The sequence below is a fragment of the Salvelinus alpinus genome, chromosome 7 (assembly GCF_045679555.1).
Source record: "Salvelinus alpinus chromosome 7, SLU_Salpinus.1, whole genome shotgun sequence".
Classification (NCBI taxonomy): domain Eukaryota; kingdom Metazoa; phylum Chordata; class Actinopteri; order Salmoniformes; family Salmonidae; genus Salvelinus; species Salvelinus alpinus.
In genome coordinates this window covers 29,924,067-29,948,246 of record NC_092092.1, presented here as the reverse complement: position 1 = coordinate 29,948,246, position 24,180 = coordinate 29,924,067, and the positions used below count along the sequence as shown (strand labels likewise).

General features: G+C 46.6%; 1 protein-coding gene across 5 annotated transcripts in view; it reads right to left on the bottom strand.

Moving 5' to 3' along the window:
- LOC139580763 (uncharacterized) overlaps nt 1-24,180 on the bottom strand; it is a 61,795-nt gene that overhangs the window by 1,341 nt on the left and 36,274 nt on the right. For all 5 annotated transcript variants that reach the window (XM_071409752.1, XM_071409754.1, XM_071409753.1 and 2 more), the window contains 24 exons: nt 18,360-18,486; nt 18,064-18,183; nt 17,036-17,186; nt 16,773-16,885; nt 16,509-16,659; nt 15,883-16,131; nt 15,553-15,750; nt 14,469-14,650; nt 12,660-12,846; nt 11,883-12,025; nt 8,586-8,785; nt 6,039-6,304; nt 5,697-5,934; nt 5,374-5,554; nt 4,397-4,523; nt 4,171-4,251; nt 3,895-4,083; nt 3,533-3,798; nt 3,208-3,356; nt 2,922-3,118; nt 2,687-2,809; nt 2,378-2,587; nt 2,043-2,208; nt 154-310 (listed from right to left, as the gene is read on the bottom strand). In XM_071409752.1, the coding sequence (XP_071265853.1) occupies nt 154-310; nt 2,043-2,208; nt 2,378-2,587; nt 2,687-2,809; nt 2,922-3,118; nt 3,208-3,356; nt 3,533-3,798; nt 3,895-4,083; nt 4,171-4,251; nt 4,397-4,523; nt 5,374-5,554; nt 5,697-5,934; nt 6,039-6,304; nt 8,586-8,785; nt 11,883-12,025; nt 12,660-12,846; nt 14,469-14,650; nt 15,553-15,750; nt 15,883-16,131; nt 16,509-16,659; nt 16,773-16,885; nt 17,036-17,186; nt 18,064-18,183; nt 18,360-18,486 (4,171 nt within the window). The remainder of the gene's footprint in view (nt 1-153; nt 311-2,042; nt 2,209-2,377; nt 2,588-2,686; nt 2,810-2,921; nt 3,119-3,207; nt 3,357-3,532; nt 3,799-3,894; nt 4,084-4,170; nt 4,252-4,396; nt 4,524-5,373; nt 5,555-5,696; nt 5,935-6,038; nt 6,305-8,585; nt 8,786-11,882; nt 12,026-12,659; nt 12,847-14,468; nt 14,651-15,552; nt 15,751-15,882; nt 16,132-16,508; nt 16,660-16,772; nt 16,886-17,035; nt 17,187-18,063; nt 18,184-18,359; nt 18,487-24,180) is intronic.

Sequence of the window (24,180 nt, the reverse complement as noted above, 5' to 3'; positions counted from 1 at the left end):
TGAAAAGGTGCACTCAGCAATATGACTTCCCGCTTATAGAAATCAACAAAAACATCTGCAAAAAGGAGCACTTTTTGTTGATGATTTCGAAAAAGCAGGATGAGCCTCTTACTGTGCTTATAAATCATCATATGTGTCTGATCAGTCACTCACCGTGGAAGGTCTCTGGCAATCAAGCTGCAGGTCCTCCAGGAGGGCCTGAGGATGCTGAGGTTTAGCCCAAACAGGTGAGTCCAGGGCCAGGGGAGGACGCTGGCTAGCCCCCTGGAACACACTGGAGACCACCCCCTCTGGAATGGTGGTACTGAAGCTGGGAGAGGGGGAAGGAGGTCAGTACAGGTGCATAGTCACTTCACCCCCACCTACATGTACAAATTACCTCAACTAACCTGTACTCTCGCACATTGACTCGGTACCGGTGCCCCCAGTACAAAGCCTCGTTATTGTTATTCTTATGGTGTTACTTTTTATTATTACTTATTTTAGTCTACTTGGTAAATATTTTTCTTAACTCTTCTTGAACTGCACAGTTGGTTAAGGGCTTGTAAAGTAAGCGTTTCACGGCAAAGTCTACACTTGTTGTATTCGGCGCAAGTGACAAATAAAGTTTGATTTGATTAAAGCTGGGACGAGAGACTGAAAAACAGCTTCTATCTGAAGGCCATCAGACTGTTATAGTCACCACTAGCCGGCCTCTGCCCAGTACCCTGCCCTGAACTTAAATTACTGTTCATAGGCCGGCTACAACCCGGTTACTCAACCCTGCACCTTAGAGGCTGCTGCCTATGTACATAAACATGGAACACTGGTCACTTTAATAATGTTAACATATCATTTACCCACTTCATATGTACACTATATATACAAAAGTATGTGGACACCCCTTCAAATTAGTGGATTCGGCTATTTCAGCCACATCCGTTGCTGACAGGTGTATAAAATCGAGCGCACAGCCATGCAATCTCCGTAGACAAACATTGGCAGTAGAATGTCCTCACTGAAGAGCTCAGTAACTTTCATCGTGGCACCGTCATAGGATGCCAACTTTCTAACAAGTCAGTTCGTCAAATTTCTGCCCTGCTAGAGCTGCACCAGTCAACTGTAAGTGGAAACGTCTAGGAGCAACAACGGCTCAGCCGTGAAGTGGTAGGCCACACAAGCTCATAGAATGGGAATGCTGAGTGCAGAAGCACGTAAAAATAATCTGTCCTAGGTTCCAACACTCACTAAAGAGTTCCAAACTGCCTCTGGAAGCAACGTCAGTACAAGAACTGTTCGTCGGGAGCTTCATGAAATGGGTTTCCATGGCCGAGCAGCCGCACACAAGCCTAAGATCCCCATGCACAATGCCAACATCGTCTGGAGTGGTGTAAAGCTCGCCGCCATTGGACTCTGGAGCAGTGGAAACGCATTCTCTGGAGTGATGAATCATGCTTCACCATCTGGCAGTCCGACGGACGGGGGGTTTCATGGTTTGGGCTAGGCCCCTTAGTTGCAGTGAAGAGAAATCTTAACACTACAGCATCCAATGACATTCTAGATGATTCTGTGCTTCCAACTTTGTATCAACAGTTTGGGGAAGGCCCTTTCCTGTTTCAGCATGACAATGCCCTCGTGCACAAAGCGAGGTCCATACAGAAATGGTTTGTCGAGATCGGTGTGGAAGAACTTGACTGGCCTGCACAGAGCCCTGACCTCAAACCCATCGAACACCTTTGGGATGAATTGGAACACCGACTGCGAGCCAGGCCTAATGTTCCAACATCAGTGCCCGACCTCACTGGAAGCAAGTCCCTTCAGAAATGTTCCAACATCTAGTGGAATGCCTTCTCAAAAGAGTGGAGGCTGTTATAGCAGCAAAAGGGGGGACCAACTACATATGAAAGCCCATGATTTTGCAATGACATGTTCGACGAACAGCTCTCCACATACGTTTGGTCATGTAGTGTTGCAAGTAACATTTAAAAGACGCCATATAATGGACTACCGCAAAAAACTAAATGTTCAGAGTGTACAAGCTGCAGCCCGGGGATGGGTCTTACGGTTGCTGCGTGTGTCCACTGGTCTTGTCTGGTCTGTGCTGGTCTGGGCCTCCTGCAGTGTGCTGGCTGGCTCTGTGAGTGTTGGGCCTCTCTCCTCCAGACTCTCTACCTGCCACAGCTCTGTCTGCGTTCTGCTCTGCTTCCACTGCTGCATCCTGACTGGGCTCTGTGTGTAGCAAAACAACCAGGAGAGGAGAGAATTACAATACTGTTCGATACTGCTTACAAGCATATGATAAAAAAAATGTATCAATCGACAAATCAACCAATCACCTAATCATATACCATCATAAACACCTAAATAAACGCCATAATAAGGACAAAGAGGGTCTGACCTATGGTACCCAGATGGTTGGGATGGTGCTCCGCTGTGCCATCGCGGGCGCTCTGGACACCCTCTCTCCCTGCATCCATCTCCCTCTCTGGGTCTCTCTCTCTGGGGCTGTAGTTGGAGATGGAGCCATGGCTGGGGCTGTCTTTGGGTTCAGCCGGAGGGGGCCACATCTTCAACACCGCCTCCACTGGTCCTGCTGTCTGCTGGCGCTCTGAGGGTACGATCATACAGGATTATGGGTACACACTATATTCACACACACACACACACACACACACACACACACACACACAGAGACAACTCTCAGTACCTGTGCGACTGGCTGCTGTGTTGGAGAGGGAGGCGCGGGGAGGCCAACACATTAGGGTCTGCTCTCCATCCTCCTGCCCAGGACGGAACTCATCTTCTGGGGTTGAGACAACCGGTGATGCCACTGGAATTGGAGGAGAGGAGTTTTAACAAGGAATATCTGCAGTTTACTTCCATAACTTCAGTCATTATATTCCGATGAGTGTAGTCAGATTGGTCAGTGCAAGACACACTACCTGGTATTGGCTGTACAGGTAGTACAGGTTGAGGGACCTCCCATGCCTCCTCTTCACTGGGCAGTTCTAATGGGCACTCCTTCTGAAGGAACCTCTTTAGAGCTGCATTGTCTGGCAGTGATGTCATCAGACCACTCAGGAAGTGCACCAGCTCCTTCCTGTGACTGCTCTCGAAGCTGAAGAGCTTCACCAGCTCTCTGAAGAAACACACAGTCAGGAGTTATTTACCAACACACACACATACCTACCTGCGCACACACACAAACATACACATGCGTGCGCACACCTGCAGATGTCGAGCCTGGCTGAGAGGTGGTCTTTCTGGATGTAGAGTTCCTTGTTGTCCTTCAGTAGACATATGACATCCTCCATCTCTACCACGGGATGCTCCTCATCACTCACAGACAGCAGGTACCGCGTGTACAGCATACCTACCTGCACACAAACACAGGTTCTGAGGTGAGGTTCCTACCTGTTTAAAAGGTGTGGTTCTCAGCTAAAGTTCTGAAGTGAGGTTCTAATGTAAGGTTCTAAGGCTCTAATATGAGTTTCTCAGATTAGGTTCCACAGTAAGGTACTAATGTGAGTTCTGAGGTGAGGTTGTACTATACCTGTCCGTAGGTGAGCTGTCTGATGGTCTGTCGGATGTTGTTCTTCTTTAGTTCCCAGTAGAGTTCTTGCAGGTCCTCGTGGTGGTAGAGGAACCTCTGGATATAGGGAACCACAGACCGCACCAGGCACTGCATGGAGGGGCAGGGTCTGTAGTTCTCTGTCTGTGCCTCAGTACTGACACATTGGGACAGGAAGCGTAAGCCACAGATCTCCAGGAACAGATTCCTATCCTCCTCACTGAACCACCCCGCACTGACAGACCAACCTGGGGAGAGAGAGTCAGATATACAGATCCACAGCTTCTCCATGTACTTTCCCTATTAAGTCACATTGTTGACTTTTGCAGCGTTATGTCCAGTACCTTGGGATGGTCCAGTCTTGGTCCTGGGTGCTGGCTTCTTCTCTGGGAGGGGCAGGTTGAGCAGACACACCTGTTTGTGGGCCTTAAAGATCTTCTCCAGTTCTTTGCTGTCTGGTATCATGGGTTTGTGGGCTAGAGTCACCCAGCTGTTGTCCTTAGTGGGGAACACCCTCTTATCCAGCAACATCCCTGAATATCGGAGGACAATAAGAATGTACATGTTACTAAAAACCAGTCCAATAAGGAACTGACGTGTGTGTGTGTGTTGTTCCTCACCCTTCAGTGTAGAACAGTATCTGGGGTTGATGCTTAGGTTGTGCTCCTGCTCTCCCTGTCCACGGGTTTTACACTTGTCAGCTGAAGAGAGACAGACACAGAGAGATCGTTATTTCGACAGGAAATAACAGACACAACAGAGAGTTATTCAGACTAGGTTCAGGTAGAAGGGCATTATAAAACTTCCATGAAAGGACCGTGACTCAGGAGAGGGAGAGAGACTCACCCAGCCTGGCGTAGAGTTTGGACACATCTCGGAGTACATCTACAGTAGGTAGAGGACAGGAGTTACACACCAGCTCCAGTAGAACCACGTACTGCAGCATGGATGGGGTGCGCTCCACGTTTAACAGCTACAGTAAGAAAACACAACACAGTGTTGCTTAAGAAAATATACTCAAAGGAGAAAGAACAGCATCAAATTGGTGTGTCATCTAAACCCTCCAACCAACGAACAATATATCTCTGTTTATTGTTTTTATGGTATACATTGAGTATACCAAACTTTAGGAACTCCTAATATTGATTTGACCCCCCCTGCTTTTCCCCTTCAGAACAGCCTCAATTCGTCAGGGCATGGACTCTACAAGGTGTCGAAAGATACCACAGGAATGTTGGCTCATTTGACTCCAATGCTGCCCACAGTTGTGTCAAGTTGGCTGGATGTCCTTTCAGTGGTGGACCATTCTCGATACACACGGGAACCTGTCGAGCGTGAAAAACCCAGCAGCGTTGCAGTTCTAGACACAAACCGGTGTGCCTGGCACCTACTACCATACCCCGTTCAAAGGCACTTAAATCTTTTGTCTTGCCCATTCACACTCTGAATGGCACACATACACAATCCATGTCTCATTTGTCTCCAGGCTTAAAAATCCTGAAGTGGATTCACCTGGTCAGTCTGTCATGGAAAAAGCAGGTGTTCTTAATGTTTTGTATACTCAGCGTATTTCTAGTTGTCTAGTCGTTATGAATCATCCAGAGTCTTGATATTAGATACCGTCTATAAATAGACAACATGTACAATACATTTCCATGTCAGCTGAGAACTCGGGACAGTGAATTTATCAGATGATACAAAATCTGTAATCTGAAAATGAAAAAGGCACATATACGGTTCTTTGGTTGAAGTGCCATATATATCAAAAGGTATGACATACCAATAATCCCTGGGTTAAACCAGGAGTTTAAGTGGTTCCATACCCGTTTGAAGAGTTCCGGCATGTCGTCCAGTTTGCTGTAGAAGGGGGCCAGGACTCTGGGTTCCTGTACCGTACTGTCAGCCCCGCGGGTCAGCTCCCGGTAGCGGACAAACATCTCGGTGGGGTCGCTCCAACACACCTCCTTCAGGTGGTAGAACCTACCGGAACACCAGTCTCCGTTCCTGGAGGGACACGGCCGACACACACATGGGTTAGAGGTCACGGCTGTGGTATACCTGCTGTATTCGCTGAACATGGCTGGTGTGTTACATGGGAGGGGTTAGAGGTGAGAGGTCACGGGTTGGGGTTAGGGAGGTGACCGACCTGTTGTACTCTATGAAGACGGCCGGTGTATGTTGGAACAGCTCCTTGAGGCTGGTCTGAGAACAGTTCTTGTGCAGGAAGGAGTACACACTGTGGACGTGCTGCACAGTTGAGCTAAACTCTGACCCCTCCTCTTCCTGCTTCTCCTGCCCCTCTGGACCACTAGCTGAGCATGTTTTTACACACCACTTCTTCAGGTAGCCAATCAGCTCCTCCACAGTGACGCTGTTCTTCATTCCTACAGGAAAAAAAGAGGAGCCGGATTAAGGATGCCTCTGTGATTTGTAGTTTTTGTTATTGTAGTCCTTACAGTCCTTATTGTAGTCCAAGACACTTTCTTACCTAGAGTCCTGGTGAACTCGCTGGGGGTCATGTCAATATAGCTGACGTGAGTCCCCAGTAGATTGTGCACCTCAGGTGAGTACAGGTAGACTGAGTTAGGACACAGATACTCCACCTTTCTCCCTCCCTCTGCACCTGCCTGCAGACAATAGGCCGGCACCCAGGGAAGGCAGGACAGGAAATGGAAAAAGGAGGACTTGGTGCTCTTGATTAGCCGGCCCTCGCTGTCAATCACCTGGGCTGTGAGATACTGAGAGTACCGGTCACTGATAAAAGTAGGAGATAGAGTGAGAGATAGAACTAAATGAGTATGCCATAATCAGAATCGGAATGAATGTCCAGTAGCTGTTTAGAGGAAAACTGGATAATATGAATTAACAAATGTTTCAAAGAGATGAGTGCAATGTGATAATGCTCAGTATCACATCCCTATATGACTCAGTAGACATGGATGGTATGAGAAGACCATCACTACTAGCTAAAGTAGCTTCTACTCCACAGGCCAATGGCCTACATTGTTATATTAGAGTATTAAACCATGACAACCATGAGAATTCAGTTCTGTCCAGTCCTTTAAATGTGCATGCAATTCTCTTCATTAAATAGAGCACTTCCACTTCCTACCCTGCAAACCTGGATTTTCAATTATTATAAGGAAGCACACAAACACAAGAATGCGGGGATAGGAGTGAGGATACAAGTGAGTAATCTTCAGATTGAGAACAAGACCAGATAGATCTCCCAAAAGTTAACTCCCCCACACACAGCAGGGATTGGGCTGGATTAGGCCGTCTCGGTGGCAGACTGCAGGGATTATAATCTGGGAGTGTGGAGGCCTGTAAACCCAGCTCCTCAAAAGAGGGCCAATAATCCAGTGAGTTGTTGGGGGAGTGTGGGTTATCATAGTGTATAAGAGTGTGTGAACAGGTTTGTTATACTTTGGGTGAGTGCAGAGGTTTGTGTGGGTGTGTATGTATTAGAGGTTGACCGATTATGATTTTTCAACGCCAATAACGATTATTGGAGGACCAAAAAAAGCAGATACCGATTAAATCGGCCGATTTTCATATATAGATATTATATATATATATATATATATATATATATAATAATGACAATTACAACAATACTGAATGAACAATGAACACTTGTTTTAACTTAATATAATACATAAATAAAATCTATTTAGTCTCAAATAAATAATGAAACATGTTCAATTTGGTTTAAATAATGCAAGAACAGTGTTGGAGAAGAAAGTAAAAGTGCAATATGTGCCATGTAAAAAAGCTCATGTTTAAGTTCCTTGCTCAGAACATGAGAACATATGAAAGCTGGTGGTTCCTCTTAACATGAGTCTTCAATATTCCCAGGTAAGAAGTTTTAGGTTGTAGTTATTATAGGAATGACGCATTGACTATTTCTCTCTATACCATTTGTATTTCATATACCTTTGACTATTGGATGTTCTTATAGGCACTATAGTATTGAAGTCATAAACAGCACTGTGCTTCAAGCATTGCGAAGAGCTGCTGGCAAACGCAGGAAAGTGCTGTTTGAATGAATTCTTACGAGCCTGCTGCTGCCTACCACCGCTCAGTCAGACTGCTCTATCAAATCATAGACTTAATTATAATATAATAAACACACAGAAATACGAGCCGTAGGTCATTAATATGGTCAAATCCGGAAACTATAATTTAAAAAACAAAACGTTTATTCTTTCAGTGAAATACGGAACCGTTCCGTATTTTATCGAATGGGTGGCAACCCTAAGTCTAAATATTGCTGTTACATTGCACAGCCTTCAATGTTATGTCATAATTATGTAAAATTCTGGCAAATTAATTACGGTCTTTGTTAGGAAGAAATGGTCTTCACACAGTTCGCAACAAGCCAGGCGGCCCAAACTGCTGCATATACCCTGACTCTGCTTGCACTGAACGCAAGAGAAGTGACACAATTTCCCTAGTTAATATTGCCTGCTAACATGAATTTCTTTTAACTAAATATGCAGGTTTAAAAAAATATACTTGTGTGTTGATTTTAAGAAAGGCATTGATGTTTATGGTTAGGTACATTGGTGCAAGGCTTGTGCTTTTGTCTCAAATGCGCTTTTGTTAAATCATCACCCGTTCGGCGAAGTTGAAGTAGGCTCTGATTCGATGATAAATTAACAGGAACCACATTGATTATATGCAACGCAGGACAAGCTAGTTAACCTAAAATCATCAACCATGTCTAGTTAACTAGTGATTATGTTTAGATTGATCGTTTTTTTATAAGATAAGTTTAATGCTAGCTAGCAACCTACCTTGGCTCCTTGCAGCCACCAGGTCCTTTTGATACTGCACTCGCGTAATAGGTGGTCAGCCTGCCACGCAGTCTCCTCGTTTATCGCAATGTAATCGGCCATAATCGGCGTCCAAAAAGGCCGATTACCGATTGTTATGAAAACTTGAAATCGGCCCCAATTAATCATCCATTAAATCGGTCGACCTCTAGTATGTATATATGGTGTGTAGACAGTGGAGGAGAGGAGTTGGTTACCCAGTGTCCCAGTTGGTCTCCAGTAGCTCCAGCAGGGCTCGTCTCTGCTCCATGAGGACAGGGGCAGGCAGCTGTGCCGTGACCAGAGAGAGGAGCTCCTCGCTGGGGTAGTCATCCAGCACACACCCCTCCTCTGGTCCTCCGGCCCTGCCTGCTCTACCCGGCCACAACTCACTTTCCACCGCCCAGGGACTGGAGGCCTGGGAGAGAGGGGAGGATGAAGGGAAGGGGGGTAGAGTGAGGAGGAATGGCAAGGAGAGAGAAGAACAATGACAGGGGATAGAGGGAAAGAAGAAAGAGTCAATCTCAGATGTGTGGACCTGTGAGTGACTCGGCCAAAACATCGCATTAGTAGAAATCAAGACTCTTCTCAGGGCAGAACTTACACAGCAGGTTAAGAAAATTAACATTGCCAGTTAGGAGAATTGGACGTTGCCGGCTAAAATGCTAAAACTGTCCCCAACGCGAACATATCTAGCTACAACCAGGTCTGCCATGAGAACAGTCTGGGTTTTCACTAACGGGATGCTGCCCAAAACCGAGGAGGTGAAATCAAATCGTATTGGTCACGTACACATATTTTGCAGACGTGATTGCAGGTGCAGTGAAATGCTTTTGTTTCTAGCTCCAACAGAGCAGAAATGCCTAACAATACACATAAATCCCCCACAGAAAAAATGAGAAATTAAGAATATTGTAAAAATTACCCCCCCCCCCCCCCCAAAATAAAAAAATACTGCCAAGTTCTCTAGGAGCTAGAGTCAGGTAGGCCATGTTTGTCGGTGCCATCTTGGTAGATAGTTGTGTTTGGGAGGCCGGGTTGTACTTAATTAAGACAACATAATTCAATTGATTTCAGACATCACATAAGAGTGTTGAAGCCTTCAAATAACTCCGTCGAATACCATTGACAATCCCTTTCCTCACCATGGTCTAAAACAGACCTTATTAATCCATCGCCTATGTGACATACCCCGGTCTTAAAGAGTTCTTCACATCAGTCACCTCTGAGATATGTCCACCCATTAAGTATGGGAAGATTAATCATGCCTGGGAAACAGTCCTATGTTATGTTAATCTCTAAGGCAGGGACGGGCTGGGACAACGTGTGACACCAAATCAGCCCCCTGAAGACAGGAGTTGCCCATCCCTGCTCTAGGACATTCATAAGATGACTTTAGCCTTAGTCAATAGTCATTGCTGCTGATCATGACGGCATCCTATCCATACTATACTTTTGGCCAGAGCACTACGTGTGGAATCTGTTTATCATCCATAGACTAATCTAGCCTTAGTCCTTAGCCAGTCAGTGTGTGCGTTTGTGAATGTGTTTCTCATACTTTGGGTGTGTGCAGACAGCGGAGGAGAGGAGTTGGTTACCCAGTGGATAGAGCATAAACAGTGTAATGTTTATGGTCTATCCTGTTGCCTAGTCATTTTATCCCTACCTACAGTGGGGAGAACAAGTATTTGATACACCGCCGATTTTGCAGGTTTTCCTACTTACAAAGCATGTAGAGGTCTGTCATTTTTATCATAGGTACACTTCAACTGTGAGAGACAGAATCTAAAACAAAAATCCAGAAAATCACATTGTATAATTTTTAAGTATTTAATTTGCATTTTATTGCATGACATAAGTATTTGATACATCAGAAAAGCAGAACTTAATATTTGGTACAGAAACCTTTGTTTGCAATTACAGAGATCATACGTTTCCTGTAGTTCTTGACCAGGTTTGCACACACTGCAGCAGGGATTTTGGCCCACTCCTCCATACAGACCTTCTCCAGATCCTTCAGGTTTCGGGGCTGTCGCTGGGCAATACGGACTTTCAGCTCCCTCCAAAGATTTTCTATTGGGTTCAGGTCTGGAGACTGTCTAGGCCACTCCACGACCTTGAAATGCTTCTTACGGAGCCACTCCTTAGTTACCCTGGCTGTGTGTTTCGGGTCGTTGTCATGCTGGAAGACCCAGCCACGACCCATCTTCAATGCTCTTACTGAGGGAAGGAGGTTGTTGGCCAAGATCTCGCGATACATGGCCCCATCCATCCTCCCCTCAATACAGTGCAGTCATCCTGTCCCCTTTGCAGAAAAGCATCCCCAAAGAATGATGTTTCCACCTCCATGCTTCACGGTTGGGATGGTGTTCTTGGGGTTGTACTCATCCTTCTTCTTCCTCCAAACACGGCGAGTGGAGTTTAGACCAAAAAGCTCTATTTTTGTCTCATCAGACCACATGACCTTCTCCCATTCCTCCTCTGGATCATCCAGATGGTCATTGGCAAACTTCAGACGGGCCTGGACATGCACTGGCTTGAGCAGGGGGACCTTGCGTGCACTGCAGGATTTTAATCCATGACGGCGTGGTGTGTTACTAATGGTTTTCTTTGAGACTGTGGTCCCAGCTCTCTTCAGGTCATTGGGCTGATCCCTCACCTTCTTCATGATCATTGATGCCCCACGAGGTGAGATCTTGCATGGAGCCCCAGACCGAGGGTGATTGACCGTCATCTTGAACTTCTTCCATTTTCTAATAATTGCGCCAACAGTTGTTGCCTTCTCACCAAGCTGTTTTTCTATTGTCCTGTAGCCCATCCCAGCCTTGTGCAGGTCTACAATTTTATCCCTGATGTCCTTACACAGCTCTCTGGTCTTGGCCATTGTGGAGAGGTTGGAGTCTGTTTGATTGAGTGTGTGGACAGGTGTCTTTTATACAGGTAACGAGTTCAAACAGGTGGAGTTAATACAGGTAATGAGTGGAGAACAGGAGGGCTTCTCAAAGAAAAACTAACAGGTCTGTGAGAGCCGGAATTCTTACTGGTTGGTAGGTGATCAAATACTTATGTCATGCAATAAAATGCAAATTAATTACTTAAAAATCATACAATGTGATTTTCTGGATTTTTGTTTTAGATTCCATCTCTCACAGTTGAAGTGTACCTATGATAAAAATTACAGACCTCTACATGCTTTGTAAGTAGGAAAACCTGCAAAATTGACAGTGTATCAAATACTTGTTCTCCCCACTGTATATGCACACATCTCTCTCTCTCCTAAGTAAGCATTTCAATGTTAGTCTACACCTGTTGCTTATGTGACAAATACAATTTGATTTGAAACAGGAACTCTGATGCACAAGTAAATACCACACAGAGTTTATGGTGGATTCTAACCACTCAACGTCACCAGTCAATACGGTGTCTGATAAAACAGATCAAAGCATTTGAACTTTTACATCCTCTGTTTATATGGGTCAAACATACATATGCCTATTTCCGTCCTCCCTCCTCACCAGCTCTTTAGAAGTTAGAGTGATTCTCTCTTTCCTCAGTATGAGTCTCTCTCTGACTCCCAGCCTGATGAACAGATCTCTCCATCCCTCCACGTCTCCATCTGTCTCCACATAACAACCACTCAGCAACACCCAGTCCACACCTGGAGAAAGGGAGGGAGAGGGAGAGGGAGAGAGAGAGAGAGCAAGAGATAATGAGTGATGTGTAGCTTTAGCTTATGGACTAATGTGATTGTAAATTCAGCCAAGCGAGGGAGCAGAAACAGAGGAAGAGTACAGAGAAAGAGGCTCGTGCTTAGGAACAGGATGAACAGAGGAAAGTGAGGGATGAGAAAGAAGTGGTTAGTCTCTCTCCCTTTAGAGGGAGGTCAAGCATGCAGATCCACTCTGTTACATAACTAATGACACACACAGCTCCCCTCTTCACAGCATTTCATGCCTTCTTTCCCCCTCACAATTGAGGCTGCTATACACACACGCACAAACTCTCTCACAAAGGGGGTTGCTAAACACACACACACACACTCCAGTGCACTGTCCAAAATTTCACCAGACGACGTGGACCAAGCCATGTTTGTTCTGGGGACAGTCACAAAGGGCAAGATTTACTTCTGGGAACAATATCCCATTGTATTTAGTCATGCAGTAGTATTTGGGCCAGTTCAACAGTTCTCTACAAACACTTTCCTTAACTGCTAGCTGACTGGTATTTACTTATAAATGGTAACATTTTGAGAATTCTATAGTGATGACCTAATAATTACAGTGTGTGTGTACCTGGTAGTTTGTTGGGCAGGTCCATATTGCCGTAGTGTGTAGAGAAGTGTACTTTGTGGTCAGCAGGGCAGAGCAGTCCCCTTGTGGTCAGTACCGGTACTACAGTGTCTGGGTGAGTGTACTCCTGAGGGGAGGAGTGCTGCTTGATGAACACTAGGTAGCTCACCACTGCCTCCACCGGCTTGGACTGGAGAAGAGAGAGAGAGAGAGCGAGAGCGAGAGACAGAGACGGAGAGCGAGAGACAGAGATGGAGAGGGGGAGGGAGAGATGGAGAGGGGGAGGGGGAGGGAGAGATGTCATGAGCAGATAAGCTCCTGCATTTTTCAGCATGTTTTAAATAAAATATAGATTTAGAGTTAGATAAAGGCAATAAAATACATGACAATGATATATTTGACTTTATAAGGACTGAATGATAAGTGAAGGCACACAGCTGCATGTGAGCTCTCACATTTTTCAACATGTTTTTTTACAATAAGATCGTTTTAGAGGTTGATAAACTTGGATTTTTCAGCAGGGATATATACAGGGTGTTACCCTTCACAGCATAAACTTCGCTCCAGATCAACATTTCTTGTTTACTCTACCGTGGGACTGACTCTGACTCTCTATTGGTCACAAAGACTTTTGGCCCCCCATCCTATTCTAACCACCTCTGGCCGGCTTTGCCAGGTGTGATTACGACCTCTGAGGGTTTAGAGCCTGAGGTAGTCACCTCATACAATTACTTGGGAGTATGGCTAGACGGTACACTGTCCTTCTCTCAGCACATATGAAAGCTGCAGGCTAAAGTTAAATCTAGACTTGGTTTCCTCTATCGTAATCGCTCCTCTTTCGCCACAGCTGTCAAACTAACCCTGATTCAGATGACCATCCTACCCATGCTAGATTATGGAGACTTCATTTATATATCGGCAGGTAAGGGTGTTCTCGAGCGGCTAGATGTTCTTTACCATTCGGCCATCAGATTTCCCACCAATGCTCCTTATAGGACACATCACTGCACTCTATACTCCTCTGTAAACTGGTCATCTCTGTATACCCGTCACAAGACCCACTGGTTGATGCTTATTTATAAAACCCTCTTAGGCCTCACTCCCCCCATCTGAGATATCTACTGAAGCCCTCATCCTCCACATACAACACCCGTTCTGCCAGTCACATTCTGTTAAAGGTCCCCAAAGCACAGGGTCGCTCCTCTTTTCAATTCGCTGCAGCTAGGGACTGGAACGAGCTGCAACTAACATTCAAACTGGACAGTTTTCATTCAAAGACTCAATCATGGACACTCTTACTGACAGTTGTGGCTGCTTTGCATGATGTATTGTTGTCTCTACCTTCTTGCCCTTTGTGCTGTTGTCTGTGCCCAACAATGTTTGTACCCTGTTTTGTGCTGCTACCATGTTGTGCCTCTGCCATGTTGTTTTTCTACCATGTTGTTGTCATGTTGTGTTGCTACCATGCTGTGTTGTCATGTGTTGCTGCCATGCTATGTTGTCGTCTTAGGTCTCTCTATATGTAGTGTTGTGTTGTCTCTCTTGTCGTGATGTGTGTTTTGTCCTATATTTTAATTTATTAAAATGTTTAATCCCAGTCCCCGTCCCCGCAGGAGGCCTTTTGCCTTTTGGTAGGCCGTCATTGTAAATAATAATTTGTGACTTGCCTAGTCAAATACAGGTTAAACTAAAAAACAATTAAAGAGGAAGGGATAGTGGATGAGAAGATGCTCTTTGTGCACTTAAGAACAAATATAGAAATCAATTATCAATTATATCAATTTATATAATTTATATGTGTGTGTGTGTTACCTTCCATGTGTTGTTCTTCAGGGCAGGGTATATGTGTTTCTCAAGCAGTTGCTGTGGCTCTAGCTCGTGGACTCCCAGCCTCCTGAGCAGCTCTCGGATCTGCTGGCTCTCCAGTGGTTCCACACAGGAAAGCAGAGACGGGTGGACCACACACACATCCCTGTACAGTGCTCCATATACACCTAGAGGAGAGGAGGGAGAGAGTGGAACTTTATGAAACATAGGTTAAAATTGGCGATGCAGAAGAAATGGCTTAATTAAGAAGCAGTAGCACTCTTACCGAGTAGAGGCACCAAACAAGTTTAGAGGAAGGAGACTTACATCACAGCATGGAAATCTATTAATTATAGACACGCTTAAAGTAGGGCCGGGACGATACCAGTATCGCAATCTTTTTTCCTTGGTAAAAATGAAAACACGAAGCAGCCCAAACTCTTTGGTCCTTGAGTTGTATGTATGTAAAATATTGTGTGCTATAGCTTGGAAAATAAATAAATGTGCCTCTGAATGACGACATAATGATGTTTGTTTCCAACATTAGGGCTGTTTTCCTAAAGAAGTTAAACCCGTTTCAAGTTTTGTTTCCTTGCCGCGATACTAACGAGTATCGCGATACTGGTATCGTCCTGGCCCTGCTCTAAAGCTGCTTTTGGGTTATTTTTGTCAATGTGCTGACGCACACCAGTGCTGTTGTAATACCACCTCTGCGCCTCTCTGTGTGTGCGTAAGGACATGTGGGGAAGAGAACACACCACTCTTGACGTCAAGCTCTCGTGCCCTTACGGGGGGGGGGGGGGGGGTAGGTAGTCTTTGATGGAACAAGCAGCTTCTATTTTCAAACCTACTACCACAAATATCTCTTACACTTACAACCCTGAATATACCACCAGCTGGTTATATTTCTGGGTAGACTTTGAAAAAATTATAAAGAATGGTCTATTTTCCCAAGTGAACTACACTGAACAAAAATATAAAACACAACATGTAAAGTGTTGGTCCCATGTTTAATTAGGTGAAATAAAAGATCCCAGAAATGTTTCCATACGCATAAAAAGCATATTTTTCTAAAATGTTGCCATGTTACCTGTGTTGCTGTGCTTCTTGGTCTCAGTCATGGGGAAGAAGACTCCCTCTCCGCTGAGTGCCACCATGCGCCCGTCAGCCAGTGGGATTATGGGTAGATCTCTGAGGGTGGTCAGGATAGAGTCTGTCTCTCCGTAGCCCTGCTCCAACGCACGGAAGTTACACACCAACAACCTGGCCAGATGACGCAGGCCTGAGTCTGATACACAGAGACAGAGATAGAGAGTGGGTTTGCGTCCATCACAAAGAAATATAAACAACGTGCGCGCACACACACACATACAGACACACACACACACAGACAGACACACACACACCACCCTCCCCTCACCTGAGTTGACACCATCTCCCTGCAACAGCTCCTTGGCCATGGCGGTTGTTACTGTGGTGACGTCACTCCCCCTCAGGTGTCGTACTCCCAGGTGAGTGAGCAGGGATAGGGGCGGGGCTGGCAGCAGGCCCGGATGCAGATAGGACAGAGACAGGTGTCTGTTTAGCTCCTCTCCATCAATCACGTCGCGAATGACCGGATCCCGACACACAGCGACCTGGGAGGGTAGCTTGTAGACCACAGAACCATCTGGAGAGGAGAAGATGGGAGACAGGAGTCAGTTGATTTTATTTATTCTTATTTTACCAGGTGAGTTGACTGAAAATACATTTTCATTTACAGCAACAACCTGGGGAAAGTTACAAAAACATAGTAAAAATACATACTTGATACAGGCACATATGATGGTTACATGAGCAGGAAGATGAAGATTTACTCAAATCTAATTTTATTTGTCACATGTGCCGAATACAACAGGTGTAGACCTTAACCAACAACACCGTTTTAAGAAAAATAAGAGTTAAGAAAATATTTACTAAATAAACAAAATATAAGGCTGACTTACGGATAGAGATAGAAGTATGGAGAAGGAGAGAGAGAGAAAGAGGGGTACAGAGGTAGGGTACCTGTGTTGAGTGTGGGTAAGAAGGCCTTTCCCTTGAGCAGCTGTATAATCTGCCCGGCGACAGGCTTGAAGAAGTCGAGCACCTCGTCAGGCAGAGGGACAAACTGCAGGAAATTACATAGGCCCTTCAGCCCACTGAACTCTGGGTGATCCTGGAGAGGAGAGGTGAGAAGATGAGACGGGTCAGAAACACAACTTAGGACCACAACGTGCAGAGCAGGAGTAAATTATTTTGATCATCCTCTCCCTCCCTCCTTTCTCTTACACTGAAGACGTCCATGGCGCGTAAGAAGAGTTGGGGGATCTCAGAACGGAGCCACTGGTTCCATGAGCTATCTCTGTCCACATCCTCACGAGAAGAAGGAATGTCAAAGTCACCTGGAGTGAAAGAGGAAAAAATAAAGCTTGAAAAGTATTTGGAAGGCTTGGTATAAGCTTGTGCGGTATTACTGCAAGGGTGCATTTTAAATGGGCAATTTGGGTGAACCTTGAGGAGAGCACCAGCGCGTGTGTGTGTGTGTGTGTGACCTTGGATGATGAAGCGGAAGCCGAAGCTTCGGAGAGGCAGGAAGGCGAAGACTGGCTGCTTCTGGGGCGGGGCTCGGATGTCACTTCCTGTGAGGTCATCACCCAGCTGGAAGGCCAGGGCGAGCTCAGTGGACTCCACTTCATCTTTGATCTAACGGGGAAACATATCACCGTAACACCATGATCATCATTACATTTGGGCACTTTCTAATAGTTCCTTTTCGCCTCCCTTCTTCGAAATAATCACTGATCTGTCTTCAATTGATCTGTGAAAGCTGTGAAGCCTTGCTTTTACCCTTCCCATTAAGTTAGATTAGTAAGCCCTCATGGACGAGAGGAAAGGAAAGTACTCAAACACAGACAATCACCAGGCAGTCACTGAGACAAGTGCTCTGTTTTGCCACTGATCAGAGGACAACTCCCACAGAGAGACGAGAGAAAACCTGAAAAGATTTGAGTTTGAACATTGACTATAAACAGCATTTCAATATGCACTGTCACAATGGGAACCCATTAAAATTTGCCTCACTGTTTTCGATAAACCATGTAACATTTGTGAGTCTGTTCATTCTCTGATCTGTCTCTACTGTTGCATAACCTCACTGCAGGTAACTGGCAGCTGGCTCTCTGGGGGGAGAGAGGGTGGAGGGATAAAGGAGAGAGAAATAAAGAGGGAGAGAGAGGAAGAGGGGAAGAGAGCGAGAGAGAGACAGAGATAAAGAGAGGGATGGGGGATAAGGGAAGCCAGACTCAAAAAAGGCAATTATATCAGAAACATCAACAAAACGTGTCTGTGCCTGGTCTTTCATGTCAAATATTCCTCCCAGCAGTGGAAATTAATTCACTACACCTTCCTAATGAGAGAGCCTGCATGTCTGACAGAGAGCAGAAGAAGCTTTCTGTCTCAGCGGTGTAGACAGAGGAACACTTACATAACACACACAGACGAGGAGATGAGAGGATCTTTGTGTGTGTGTGTGTGTGTGTGTGTGTGTGTGTGTGTGTGTGTGTGTGTGTGTGTGTGGTACCTTGGTGGGGTGCAGTGTGTGTTTGACCACCAGCCAGCGTTCTGTTCCCTCAGTGTGTTCCACCTCCAGGACGCTGTGACTCAGGTCTCTACGCGTCATGGTCACCATCCGCTTCTCAGCCTGGCCAGGGAAACACACAGAGAGAGATAAGTCAGATGTCAGCAAACAACAGTCCAGTCTGAAGTCAACTCCTTGCCTCTACCGCTCGGTGTTTGTACATTGGAAGCAATATGGTGGAAGCTCCTCGAAGCCTATTGAAAGGCGTGGTGGAGCCATGACCTTTGTGTGTGTGTTACCTGGTTGTAGATGGTGATAGATCGTAGGCGATGTAGGAAGAGCAGCAGAGAGGGGTGGACATCGTGGAACAGGTTTCTGGTCTGGTAGCACTCCGAGCGCAGCGGCAGACAGATCTTAGTGGTCCAGCTGACACAACACAAACATTCAACATTGATGTGACTGCCTCTAAATTACTGAGTATAGACGGTTCTGCTTGCCTGAGTTATAGAGTTTATCTATATTTTTCGTAGCCGTCTATTTACCACCACAAACCAATGTTGGCACTCAACGAGCTGTATAGGGCCATAAGTAAACAAGATGCCGCTCCTAGTGGCCGGTGATTTTAATGCAGGAAAACTGAAATCCATTTTATCTCAATTTTACCAGCATGTCATCGGTGCAACAGGGACAGAAAAAAACTCTAAATCACCTCTACTCCACACACAGAAACTCATACAAAGCTCTCCCTCGCCCTCCATGTGTCAAATCTGACCATAATTATATCCTCCTGATTCCTGCTTACAGACAAAAACTCAAACAGGAAGTACCAGTGATGCGCGCAATACGGAAGTGGTCCGATGAAGTGGATGCTAAGCTACAGAACTGTTTCGCTAGCACAGACTGGAATATGTTCTGGGATTCATCAAATGGCACTGAGGAGTACACCACCTTAGTAACTGGCTTTATTAATAGGTGCATCAACGACATCGTCCCCACAGTGACCGTACGAACATATCCCAACCAGAAGCCACGGGTTAAAGGCAAAATACGCACTGAGCTAAAGCTAGAGCTGCAGCTTTCAAGGAGCGAGACACTAATCTAGACGCTTATAAGAAATACCGCTACACCCTCTGACAAACCATCAAACAGGCAAAGCTTCAATAAAGGAGCAAGATCGAATCCTACTACACTGGCTCTGACACTCGTTGGGTGTCACCCATCTACACACAATTCCCCACAATGACAAAGTTTAAAAAAATTATATTTTATTTATGAAAAGAAAAAAGAAAAATCAAATTTACATGAGTATTCAGACCCTTTATTCAGTACTATGTTGAAGCACCTTTGGCAGCGATCACCGCATTGATTCCTCTTGGGTATGACGCTACAAGCTTGGCACACCTGTATTTGGGGAGTTTCTCCTATTCTTCTCTGCAGATCCTCTCAAGCTCTGTCAGGTTGGATGGGGAGCGTTGCTGCACAGCTATTTTCAGGTCTCTCCAGATGTTCGATCGGGTTCAAGTCAAATTGTATTAGTCACATACACGTGTTTAGCAGATGTTATTGTTGGTGTAGCAAAATGCTTGTGAGTCCGGGCTCTGGCTGGGCCACTCAAGAACATTCAGAGATTAATCCCGAAGTCACTCCTGCGTTGTCTTGGCTGTGTGGTTAGGGTCGTTGTCCTGTTGGAAGGTGAACATTCGCCCCAGTCTGAAGTCCTGAGCACTCTGGAGGAGGTTTTCATCAAGGATCTCTCTGTACTTTGCCTTGATCCTGACCAGTCTCCCAGTCCCTGAGCTGAAAAACATCCCCACAGCATGATGCTGCCCCCACCATGCTTCACCGTAGGGATGGTGTCAGGTTTCCTCCAGACATGACACTTGGCATTCAGGCTAAAGAGTTCAATCTTGGTTTCATCAGACCAGAGAATCTTGTTTCTCATGGTCTGACAGCTCAAGCGAGCTGTCATGTGCCTTTTACTGAGGAGTGGCTTCCGTCTGGCCACTCTACCATAAAGGCCTCATCGGTGTAGTGCATCCGAGATGGTTGTCCTTCTGGAAGGTTTTCCCATCTCCACAGAGTAACTCTAGAGCTCTGTCAGAGTGACCATCGGGTTCTTGGCCACCTCTCTGACCAAGGCCCCAATTGCTCAGTTTGGCCGGGCGGCCAGCTCTAGGAAGAGTCTTGGTGATTCCAAACTTCTTCCATTTAAGAATGATGGAGGCCACAGTGTTCTTGGGAAACTTCTATGCAGCAGAACTTTTTTGCTACACTTGCCCAGATCTGTGCATCGACACAATTCTTTCTCAGAGGTCTACGGACAATTGCTTCGACCTCATGGCATGGTTTTTGCTCTGACATGCACTGTAAACTGTGGGACCTTATATAGACAGGTGTGTGCCTTTCCAAATAATGTCTAATCAATTGAATTTACCACAGGTGGACTCCAATCAAGTAGAAACATCTCAAGGATCAATGGAAACAGGATGCACCAGAGCTCAAATTCAAGTCTCATTGCAAAGGGTCTGAATACTTCTACATTTCTAAAAACCTGTTTTTGCTTTGTCATTATGAGGTATTGTGTGTAGATGTTTTATTTAATACATTTTAGAAAAAGGCTGTAACGTAACAAAACGTGGAAACAGTCAACGGGTCTGAATAGTTTCCGCAGGCACTGTAGATTTCAGTCATAACCGCAACTCGGCCACTCAGGAACTTTCTCTTTTTGGTAAGCAACTCCACTGTACATTTGGCCTTGTGTTTTAGGTTATTGTCCTGCTGAAAGGTGAATGTAACATAACATTTGGAAAAAGGTGATGGTGTGTGAATACTTTCTGAAGGCACTGTATACTATTTAGTATATGTAAAGACAAGATTAAATTGAGAATAGTATGATGGGTGAGAATATTATCACTTGTGATTGATGCCCATCGTGTGCAGTCTAAGGCAAGAAACAACGCATGCCCTTTTTCCTTGACCTTTTCAAATCATAGTCACATGCAACATGTTGCCTAGCCCAAAGGCCTATATGTTTTGATAAGGTTTGTTTCGCAACTAAAGTGGCCAAATAACTCCAAAACATGGCCTATAGGCCTAGGATCCATAGGATCCAGAGCCTAGCGAGCCACGCAATTGCGCAATGACTGGCCACTATTTCAAAAAGGATCCCAGCTTTCTCGTGGTGCTATATTTATTGGTCAATTCTTAAAATTAAGCACATTAATCCGCTTTACAACTGGTGCTATTCAAGTGCAGGCTGCAGATGACTTTTTGTGAGCCATTCTAAATAAAAAATTATTTCACACATATATTAGTATGTTATATGTAAAGACCAGATTAAATTGAGAATAGTCTGATGGGGTGAGAATATTATCAAGCGCTTGTCAAATTGTGAATGAAGTGTGCAGCCTGCGCAAGAAACAGAGCAGAACTCATGCCTTTCATGCGACTTTTATCAAATCATCAATTGAGTCGCATCAAGCAGCTTTAGAATGTATTAAAAAAATCAGAACATACAGCCTAACGTTTGAGTCGCAAATAAAGTTGCATAAATAACTCTAAATGAAGCACAAAATAGCCACATGTACACTGACTTTCTTGCACTGGCTGTATGCACACTCGCTGGAGTCCGCCCACACACTCGCTGGAGTCCGCCCACACACTCGCTGGCGTCTACCTGGAGTCTACCCACACACTCGCTGGAGTCCTACCTGGAGTCTACCCACACACTCGCTGGAGTCTACCCACACACTCGCTGGCGTCCTACCCACACACTCGCTGGAGTCCGCCCACACACTCGCTGGCGTCTACCTGGAGTCTACCCACACACTCGCTGGAGTCCTACCTGGAGTCTACCCACACACTTGCTGGAGTCTACCCACACACTCGCTGGAGTCTACCCACACACTCGCTGGAGTCTACCCACACACTCGCTGGAGTCTAACCCACACACTCGCTGGAGTCTAACCCACACACTCGCTGGCGTCCACCCACACACTCGCTGGAGTCTACCCACACACTCGCTGGAGTCCTACCCACACACTCGCTGGCGTCCTACCCACACACTCGCTGGCGTCCTACCCACACACTCGCTGGCGTCCTACCCACACACTCGCTGGAGTCTACCCACACACTCGCTGGCGTCCTACCCACACACTCGCTGGAGTCCTACCCACACACTCGCTGGCGTCCTACCCACACACTCGCTGGAGTCTACCCACACACTCGCTGGCGTCCCACCCACACACTCGCTGGAGTCTACCCACACACTCGCTGGAGTCTACCCACACACTCGCTGGAGTCTACCCACACACTCACTGGAGTCTACCCACACACTCGCTGGAGTCTACCCACACACTCGCTGGAGTCTACCCACACACTCGCTGGAGTCTACCCACACACTCGCTGGAGTCTACCCACACACTCGCTGGAGTCTACCCACACACTCGCTGGAGTCCACCCACACACTCGCTGGAGTCCACCCACACACTCTCTGGCGTCTACCCACACACTCTCTGGCGTCTACCCACACACTCTCTGGCGTCTACCCACACACTCTCTGGAGTCCACCCACACACTCTCTGGAGTCCACCCACACACTCTCTGGCGTCTACCCACACTCTCTGGCGTCTACCCACACACTCTCTGGCGTCCACCCACACACTCACTGGAGTCTACCCACACACTCACTGGAGTCTACCCACACTCTCGCTGGAGTCTACCCACACACTCACTGGAGTCCTACCTGGAGTCTACCCACACACTCACTGGAGTCTACCCACACACTCGCTGGAGTCTACCTACACACTCACTGGAGTCCTACCTGGAGTCTACCTACACACTCACTGGAGTCCTACCTGGAGTCTACCCACACACTCACTGGAGTCTACCCACACACTCGCTGGAGTCTACCCACACACTCGCTGGAGTCTACCCACACACTCGCTGGAGTCTACCCACACACTCGCTGGAGTCTACCCACACACTCGCTGGCGTCCTACCCACACACTCGCTGGCGTCCTACCCACACACTCGCTGGCGTCCTACCCACACACTCGCTGGAGTCTACCCACACACTCGCTGGAGTCCACCCACACACTCTCTGGCGTCTACCCACACACTCTCTGGCGTCTACCCACACACTCTCTGGCGTCTACCCACACACTCTCTGGAGTCCACCCACACACTCTCTGGAGTCCACCCACACACTCTCTGGCGTCTACCCACACTCTCTGGCGTCTACCCACACACTCTCTGGCGTCCACCCACACACTCACTGGAGTCTACCCACACACTCACTGGAGTCTACCCACACACTCACTGGAGTCTACCCACACACTCACTGGAGTCTACCCACACACTCACTGGAGTCTACCCACACACTCGCTGGAGTCTACCCACACACTCGCTGGAGTCTACCCACACACTCGCTGGAGTCTACCTACACACTCACTGGAGTCCTACCTGGAGTCTACCTACACACTCACTGGAGTCCTACCTGGAGTCTACCCACACACTCACTGGAGTCTACCCACACACTCACTGGAGTCTACCCACACACTCGCTGGAGTCTACCCACACACTCGCTGGAGTCTACCCACACACTCGCTGGCGTCCTACCCACACACTCGCTGGAGTCTACCCACACACTCACTGGAGTCTACCCACACACTCACTGGAGTCTACCCACACACTCACTGGAGTCTACCCACACACTCACTGGAGTCTACCCACACACTCACTGGAGTCTACCCACACACTCACTGGAGTCTACCCACACACTCACTGGAGTCTACCCACACACTCACTGGAGTCCTACCTGGAGTCTACCCACACACTCACTGGAGTCTACCCACACACTCACTGGAGTCTACCCACACACTCACTGGAGTCTACCCATACACTCACTGGAGTCCTACCTGGAGTCCTACCCACACACTCGCTGGAGTCTACCCACACACTCGCTGGAGTCTACCCACACACTCGCTGGAGTCTACCCACACACTCGCTGGAGTCTACCCACACACTCACTGGAGTCCTACCTGGAGACCTACCCACACACTCGCACATACTGCACTGACAAGCCGACACACAAACAACATACGCGGAGCACACACGCAT